Source organism: Festucalex cinctus, chromosome 12 (assembly GCF_051991245.1).
Source record: "Festucalex cinctus isolate MCC-2025b chromosome 12, RoL_Fcin_1.0, whole genome shotgun sequence".
Classification (NCBI taxonomy): Eukaryota; Metazoa; Chordata; class Actinopteri; order Syngnathiformes; family Syngnathidae; genus Festucalex; species Festucalex cinctus.
In genome coordinates, this window is record NC_135422.1 from 10,467,615 (window position 1) to 10,476,959 (window position 9,345).

Consider the following 9,345-nt stretch of genomic DNA (forward strand, 5'->3'; position numbering starts at 1 on the left):
ATATGCATTGCTGTTATGTACAAAGGCACAATATTGTACATTTTTTTTAGTATTAGCTCTGTTTTTTTTTTTTACAATATTGTGATCTTTTTTAAATATCGCCAATGCCTCCACAATATCATGATAATTATAATATTGTGACCTTCATATCGTGATATCGTATCGTGATGTTTGGATATCGTTACATCCCTAATTAGTACTGGAACTTTCATTTCCTTGTGGCTTGTCTGATCTTTTTTTTTTTTTTTTTTCCATGTCGCCTTTATTTGTTATTGACATATTAGCCATCTGGCCATGATGAGTGTTCAGTCACCCATCATTTAGCTTCAAGTGTGCTATGATACTCACTATGATACCACCATCTGTTTTGCACGTCAAGACGGTTTTGTGATTGAACATTTTATGTCATAGAGGGTCATGAAAGGGTAGCCTTGCTTTGTTCGACCTTCACAGTATGAAAACTTTGCCAGATAAATCTTGCGAGTCGCTCGCTGACGGGACGAGCTGGAAATCAGAACATCTTGTGTTGTGATCTAATTGACGAAAGTCTTTCTCTTTTCTTCCTGTTCCTCAGCTGCGAAAAGGGACACAAATAGTTAACCTATAAAAATACTAATCCTTCAATAAACCTCTCATTCCATCGCATAATATCTTGTTTTTATTGCGATTATTTGGCTTAGTGTTGTTTCCTGAGTGTGAGTCTTCCTGCAAGCATCCCCTTAGTTTGTCATTCCAGCAATTCTCAACAAAACACATGACAAGAAATAGGAATACAAGCAATTCGAGCTACGTTTTTGCGTGTGCACGATAGTTAAAATTCTATTTCAGTTGTGAAATTTTATAACATAATTATTTTGGTGTTTCATCAACAACATTTTGTTTACGAGTCCCTTTTGTGCTTTGTGGGTCTGATTATGAGTTTCATCTGGTCTCTTTAAAACACGCCCTCGTACGCCTCTACCAGCCAATCGGCGTCTCTTCTGGATAACGAGTTGTCAATTTATCTCTTCACCACCAGCTACGGCTACGTGCTCGCATTAGTTGCACAACAGCAAATTTAGAACAAAACACAACCAAAAAAAAAAAAAAAAAAACCTTAATTTTTTACAGAAGTAGTTCTGTTTTTGTTCCTTTAATGTGGCACCACACAATATTTAAAACGCTATTGTGTTATTTACTCAGACATGTTCCCTTTTTCGTGTTTCTTTTGGTCATACATATATCAAATAACTCCTGATGTTGCCTTCAAGCTCTTAAAACATGCACAAGACCTTCAGACTTTTTTTAAGGAAATGTTTGTGCCTTTCTCTGTGTGTGTTTGGACTATTTCTTTGAAATGCTAATGTTCTTTTAGTTGACATTCACAAGAAACACACACGCTGAGAATATGAAAGAATTTGGAGTCCAAAATCGTGGGTAGATGCAAGACGTAAACAAAAAAAACATGCTCTGCTCAAGATTTGTTTCAAACGTAAATTTTCAACCCATCAGTAATCAGAAAGTTTAACTCTTCTGAAGTTGTATGTTCCATGAAATAGTTCAAACTTGTGTTTTGCTTTTTCTTTGGCTTTTTTTGCTGCATATTCCAAAAAGAAGGAGCAACCTCACTCAGGACTGTTAAGAGAAGAATATAAATAAATAAATATAAACAGCTTATGTGAAGTCAGCAGACATTCAAAGAAACAAGAATCAAGCTAACCCGTAGTTATGTCGACTGTTGTTGTTGTTTTGTGGCCCGTTTTTGTGCGAAATTCATCTTATGTTGGGTTGATATTTCAAGAAGCATCAACTGTATGCAGATTTTCACTTTTTCACAGGCCAGCCCAGCTCAATCCCCAGTGAATGGCGGGGGTCTCCTGTATAGTTTAAAATTGTAATATCACCATTCACCACTAGATGGTAGACATTGCTCAGTTGTGCTCGGACCTGCGTGGTCTTATTCGGCCCAACACTAATGTGATTAGTTATTTTTTGTAGCTTTGGAATGGCATCAGGACAAAGTACCAAAATAGTATTAAAAATTTGAGTGAGTTGATTTTTGTGGATAAAGAAAATGAGTTTTTGCACTTTGATGTTGGTTTGCAGTTACGCAATTTTGTGCCATTGGTGAATGGTATTTTTTTTGTGTTCAAGAGTGTTTTGCACTGGGAATATTTTTTTTTGTTGAAACCCTTTGTAAAGAATGGACCTTGCGTAGATGAAACGTTAAGATATTTTGATGTATTAAAAAAACAGACGACATGTGCATATTTTGTGCGGAATAACGCCATAAATCAGGCTTGGAAATGTGTGATCCTGTATGTGAGGAACGCTGAGGAAAAATTGTGGCCCCCTCCACCAATTTGATGTTCCATTCCATCTCTCCAGGGGGGAATCAATGATGTGCAACTAATTTATACCCAACTTAATCGTGAAGCCTGCAAGTAACTTGCCACCACAACAGATGAAAAGTCGCCTTTGAAGCTTGGTGTCACACATGATGCACGACCGGCGCATTTCATTGATGGCTCTCATCATCGGACTGTTGTCTGGCATCAGCTCAAAGCAGCCGAGTTGACAGAAGGTAATCCCCGCCATGTGAGGCCTCGGCCCCGCTGTGCAGGAGGCGGGGTGTGCATCATTGAGACCTGTGGCTGCTATAAAAAGAGGGGAAGTTGCAAGTCACCCAACTTGAAGCCGGCACATATTTTTTTTGAGGGGAGGGGGGGTCGGCGGGGGGGTGGTGGCACGATGAAGGCCGTCAAGAACGCGCTGGTGTGCCTGGTGCTTCTGCCCCGCTTCCTGCTGGTCGCCCTCATGTTCTGGCTCCTCGACTTTCTGTGCATCCGGAGGAGGTTTTTCCTCCGGATGAAGGAGCGGGCGGAGAGCGACGCCATGGACCCTCCTCTGTGCATCTCCGACTCCAACCGCTTCTTCACGCTGGACTCCCTGAAGGCGGTGTGGCACGGCCACAAGCTGGACCTGCTCAAGGCGGCGCACCTCGGCCGCGGCGCGCCCAACACGGAGGTGGTGCGGCTGGAGGACGAGCGGCGCGGGCGCATCCTGGACTTCGCCCGCGAGAGGAGACCGCTCATCCTCAACTTCGGCAGCTGCACTTGACCCCCCTTCATGGCGCGCCTCAAGGCGTTCCGGGGGCTGGTGCGCGACCACGCCGACATCGCCGACTCGGTGCTGGTGTACATCGAGGAGGCGCACCCGTCGGACGGCTGGGTCAGCACCGACGCGCCCTATCAGATCCCCAAGCACCGCTGCCTGGAGGACCGGCTCCACGCGGCGCAGCTCATGCGCTCCGAGGCGCCCGGGTGCCCCGTGGTGGTGGACGGCATGGAGAACCCTTGCAACGTGGCGTACGGCGCCTACTTCGATCGACTTTACATCCTTCTGGAGGGCAAGGTCGTTTACCAGGGTGGCAGGGGTCCCGAGGGCTACCGGATGTCGGAGCTGAGGGACTGGCTGCAGCGCTACCGGGAGCGGCTGGTGCGAGGCGGCGGTCTGGTCATTCACGTGTAGACGCATGTCGAGCTGCTAGAAAACAACTGAGATGCTGCACATTTTTGGATGTTACAACTCCTCTTTAATCCTACTATCGTACTGTATTTTGTTTGTGTATGAGCCTCCCCTCTCGCCACGGCATCTACCTGCAGAAACAAACAAAAACTGAAGGTTAGTTTGCGATGTGGACAAGTGCGCGTCACTGCATGCGCTCCTCAGTATTGTTGTGAAGTTCGGTTCTGAAACGGCGTCCGTCCGGAGAACCGTACTGATGTATGAGATCCTGAGGAGCTTCGACTGCTGCTCTCTTGTCCAGATCACTTTTTTTTTTTTTTTTTTTTTTGTACTGTACATATAGACAGTGTGTTTGTGTGTATGTGCGTGTGCGTGCTTTTATGCGTATATTTTTTCATACAATAAAATGTCTTCATCTACCTCTCTACACTGTTGCTCATTCTTGCTTCGAATAATTGTGTTCTTTTTCTTGCTGACCGGCTGCTGTTTGTAAACATTACCTTGCCGCTTTGCGCTTAAAACAATTGTTTTTGTTTGGAATTGTCTGGGGTATTTATTTTTTTTGGGAAGAAAACAAAATGACGAAGCTTCCATGTAGCTACTACACTGTAGTAGCTACATGGAAGCTTCGTCATTTTGTCAAATCTCCACAGAAACGCATGCAGAGTTTTGTCTTACAGTGTAAGACAAAACTCTGCATGCGTTTCTGTGGAGATTTCATTTATTCGCTGCACTACAGACAAGTTTCCCCCTCCCTAAATGTTTTATTTTTATTTTATTTATTTTTTAGGGGGGTATATGTCTGCAATCTATGATAGACAGCTGATCAGTATAATAAAAACAAAAATCACATTTTATAAATTCACTTTTTAATTATATATATCCATCCATCCATTTTCAGAAATAGTAAAAATATTCTCAAATATCTTTAATGAAAGACCAATAAATGAGAATGTTGCTGTTGCTGTTAATACATATTGTACATAAATCAATAAGCTCAAATAATGCATTTACAAATGAAGACTTGTTAGTTTTAGAAAATACATTTTAATATTTTGTGCATGTTTTAAAGTAAATATATTTTTCAAAGTGAATACTGTATTTTAAATAATTTAAAAAATATTCTGAAATGTAAAAATACAGCAGTTACTATAAATATTGTATTTTAAAACAGAAATATTCCAAAAACAATTATTGGTAAAGAAATATTTAGTTTTTTTTTTTTTTTTTTTTTTTTTTTTTAAATCATGAGACATGTTCCTAATATTTTGTCCCCCTCTAAATAAATGTAAAAAGTTGTCCAGATTGCAAAAAACATCCCGGAGACAGTGTCGTTCTATACCGCTGCAAACCACAACAAACGTGTGACCTCAAAACTGAGCATTGTCATCTTTGTAAAAGCTTCTCTTCTGTTTCGCGCAGGGGCACCTAATGAAGATCCCTGCGAGTGTATAACTGCAGCAAAGAAGCCGCGTTCTCCAGCGCCACCTCCTCATAAGCCTCTGTACCACTTACAACTAAATGAGGATAATCGCACATGATCCTATTAATGTGAGTAATATATCGACACAAATGTTTTGGAGGCTTAGCACACCGATCCCCTCCCTCCTCACCCCTTCCTCCGGCGGCAGCACCTCCTTGATCAGCATCAAGTAGATGAAATGTTAATTTGCCTACTGCACAAGGCGTCTGTCTCAAATCGGTTGAGGTTCACGAACATCCGCTTTGGCGCAGTAGCCCTTATACATGTCAACATACGTGTGCGAGGAGGCTTCATGTAGACGAACTGTAATAAAAACTTGGGAGTTTTTTGGCAGTAAATTCAACCATTACACCCCAAGAAAATCCTGTTTTATGACCCAACCAGAGAAATGTTAGAAAATCCAGTCAGTCATTCAAAAAAAGTGTCCAACTACCGTACATAAAATCCACATTGTATCTTTGTGCCAGTTTATGCAATCAGTGGTGTGTGGGCTCACAAGAGCAAGACACATGACAAAAAGAGGTGGCAAAAGTACTCTTACGCTGTAATCAAGTAGAAGTGCAGATACTTGTGTCAAAAAGAAGGACCATGTGTTTTGTTTTGTTTTTCCAGGCGATGGAATTGCTTTCATCGTGAACCAAATGAAAAATCATTTGTAAAAAGATGTTTGTTCAATGGGGTGTGCATCAGTTTGCAAATCAGTGGTGTGTACGCGTTGAGTCTGACAAAGTATATAGATCAAGTTTATGTAATACTGCAAGCTAACCAACTAATTAGATAGCTAAATACCCATAACTACTGTAACTACGTGTTACTTGTTACCTAATTGGCCAACTTCTACATTATTAATGGTAGTGAAAATCAAAATCAATAATGAGAAAAAAAACAAGACAACAAATGAATATCGACCTGTTGACTTCCTAATCCTAACTCACACACGAATAAACTAAGTCTGCCCCATTGGAATATTACTAACTAGATAGACTAGATTACATTTTGCTGTGTAAATAATTAACTCAATTATATTTTTGCTAACATGCATACCAGCTACCTAACTAACTAACTAACTAACCCATTTGGTTTATATAAATGGAAACTTTCTCAGCTATAAAACATAGACCAGAAAATGGCAAACTAGCTTATAAGATGGCAACGTACATCACTCGCTTAAAAGATAAAAACATTGTTTGCTAATTATCACTTATTGCTAACTAGAAAATTAAACTGTTTGCTAACTACTACCAAGCTACTACTGTACTTGCTAGCTAGGCTGCTAGTTATGTAACTTTTTTTTTTTTTTTTTTACTTAGTAGCAACCAGAATTCTAAATGACTAACTTTTTACTAACCTTTGCTAACATGCCCACTGTCCATCTTACCTGTTAACAATGTCACTTACTTTTCTTTGCTAACTAGAAATGTTTTGGTTACATAATGACAAGCTACCCAACTTTCTAGTAACACAATGTGCCTTTTCTTCTTTTTTTTTTGTTTTGTTACTATCTACATCACTTGCTGGCTATATAACTTAATGATTTGCTAAATAACAAACAACTGACTACTTGTCTGGTAACTAACGTTTTTGTTTTGTTTTTTCCCCCCCTTATTTTGTTCCTATTTTCCTAAATGAACAAAACTCAGGAGCTAGCAAACATTTTCATTTAAAACAATTACTCCATTCGTGAACTTGAAGGTTTTGCTACCCAGGTTACTAAATTACTATTTTTTTTGTTTTGTTTGTTTTTTAGGTAGTAAAATTACTTACTTGATACCTTTTTGCTAATTTGCTAACTAGCTACCTAAGGTGCCAGCAATTTAACTAAATGATGTTTTTTTTTGTTTTTTTTTTTTGTTTTTTGCAAGTGAATGTCCTCTCTACCTGGCATCTTAAGTAGTAATAAAAACAAAACACAAAACAAAACGATGACAACATTATGTCTTGTGATTAGCTGCTTAATCTTTTATAATGAAGCAAGCGTTTCAATTTGGTGTTGATGCTATCTAAGTGTGAGTTGAGTCTCCTGACTTCACCGCTCATCTGGAAGTCATTGGAGCTGCAAGGAGCAGACAGCTGAGTGTGGGGTGCCAACCAAAGACGAAGAATACCGTAACTGGATCTAATGTGAGCGCCCCTCAAAGGAAAGCACTCTGGATTCTTTCCATGCGCATGTTGGGCCCCCGCATGTTCCGCCTCATCCGTCACGCCAAGGGGTCAAGGGTTAACATGTGCTGCTCTGTTTTTCTTTTATAGCTCGGTGAGGAGCTGAGCCATTTGGAGGAGAGGGCCCCTCTCTATTCTCCAGGGGTCATAAGTAGACACACGGAAATGTGTGGCGGGGACCCACAAAGCTCTCTATGTATGTTTTAACCGTTAAACGCTGTTTGAGTGCTACCTTATATGGACAACGGCCTCAACGAGACCACCAAGAAACATGTTGTAACGTCACTTTCAGACTTCTTCATACCAACAGTTGCAATCAACACTTATTCCTATATAGTTAATTAGTATTTATACGAGTAAAGTTCATGAATGGCTGACTGTCATCTGCAACTAATTTAGCTGCAATTGGAAATGTAAATCACAGATGAATGGTGTTGCAGATGATTAAAAAAAAATATCTATACTTTTCTGGGTATGGCGTGAGACCGAGCCAGCCAGCCACTGCCAGCAATACATAATAATATAGCTTATTGACCACAAAAATGTGCCTTGTTGCATGTGGCCCAATTAACTCATTTGCTCCCAATAACATGTAAATACGTTTTTTTTAAATGCTTTAAGTGTCCCAAAGACGTATTTATATGTTTTTTTTGTTTGTTTTTTTAATGTTAGAGCATACAGAAAGCTTTGATGCAGCCTCTCGACTGCTAAGAACGGTTGCAGGAATGGTAGTTTTACACAAACGGCCAGCAGGTGGCAGCAGAGCAAAGGAGATCAACCAGAGCCATGTAGAAATAAAAGCTAAATTACTTAAATTTTTTTAATATATTTGTGAAAACTGATGAAACTTAGCTCTCTTCTAATGCTAATTGCTGCAAAACAGAAACAGATAGAAACATACTTTTTCTTCCTGATGAAAGAAGAGATTTTAATCTTTCTTTTGATGGGTTCCATGCTTTTATAGCAATAGAACACAATATTCTGTGGGCCTTGCAAAATCAGTCAAAAATCCAGTAAAACAGCCGGGAGCGAACCACCCCCCACCCCCTCAGGAAAAAAAAAAAAAAAGGTTGCATGTCTTTCTGGACTTGTATATCATTTTTGGTACAATTATATGTTATGTGTTATGAGCCTAATCATTAGCTATTGTCATCTTTGGTGACTCTGTGGCGACATCTTGTGTTTAAAAAAAAAAAAAAAGAAACGAAAGAAAACGTTTCCTTGACTACAGTGGACCCAGTGACCCCCACCAAGTCATGGTCAGGCACTCATGAATTCACCTATTCGAGCAGCCCCCCCCCCCCCCCCCCAGTATATTAGAAAAGAAAAAAAAACTAAAAATCCACCGCGTTTTTTTTTTCTTTTTTCTTTTTCCTTTTAGGGTAGCCAACACCACCGTTTGTCTTGAAAACATATCACAGTGAAGGTTGATCATCCTTATTTGATGCTTTTGTTGTTGTTTGCGAAGAGGCCCACAATTCAATTTTATATTAGTTGAATTGTTATGGTTGATGACTGTTTCACTTCTACCTTCCTTATAGTTCTAAAGTTGTGGGTTCAAATCCAAGTTGTGTGGACTTCAGTTTCCTCCCGCATTACAAAAATGTACATGCTAAGTACATTGAAAACTCTTAGATGCGAAAATTATTCAAATTAGGACACATTTCAATATTTAGCTAAGTCAACTTAAAAGAAAAAAAGTTTTAATTAATATTGGTTTACAATTACGCCCGTTATTTTAATTTTGGAACACTTTAAGATATATATTTTTAATTATAATAATAAAAAAAAAAAGTCATTCATTTACATGACGTTACACATTTCAGGTTACACTAAATTATTCGCATCAGTCAAAACTAAAATATTAGGTGTGACAGATTACCTTTATCATCTGAATGTGAGGAGATACACAGATTATTTGAGGAAGTGACGTATTTTAAACATACCACTGTGGAGAAGGACTGACACGGAGGGAATTTATTTTCTACGGGCTGACTGTATACGTAATGTTGCCTTCGCCATGGCTCTGGTTATGAATGGATGACATCTTGCGGCCCTTTTAGAAATTACACCATAACGTTGTTGACACTCATTCAGATAAAATGCTTTCGATTCAACAGACCGCGTTTGATTCCCTTATTTCCTCACTATAGTGAAGCAACACCTTATAGCCAAACATAAAGCTTCCATCATGT

The 9,345-nt window shown here is 39.6% G+C and overlaps 1 protein-coding gene and 1 long non-coding RNA gene across 2 annotated transcripts in view; both read left to right on the forward strand.

Moving 5' to 3' along the window:
* Positions 1–9,345, forward strand: part of LOC144031641 (uncharacterized) — a 35,096-nt gene that overhangs the window by 24,532 nt on the left and 1,219 nt on the right. The window contains exon 3 of the long non-coding RNA XR_013287571.1: positions 4,930–5,058. This is a non-coding gene — a long non-coding RNA (uncharacterized LOC144031641). The remainder of the gene's footprint in view (positions 1–4,929; positions 5,059–9,345) is intronic.
* On the forward strand, positions 2,731–3,934 carry dio3a (iodothyronine deiodinase 3a). The gene has a single exon (XM_077538969.1). It carries the CDS (start codon positions 2,731–2,733, stop codon positions 3,508–3,510), a length of 780 nt encoding a protein of 259 aa, XP_077395095.1. The 3' UTR covers positions 3,511–3,934.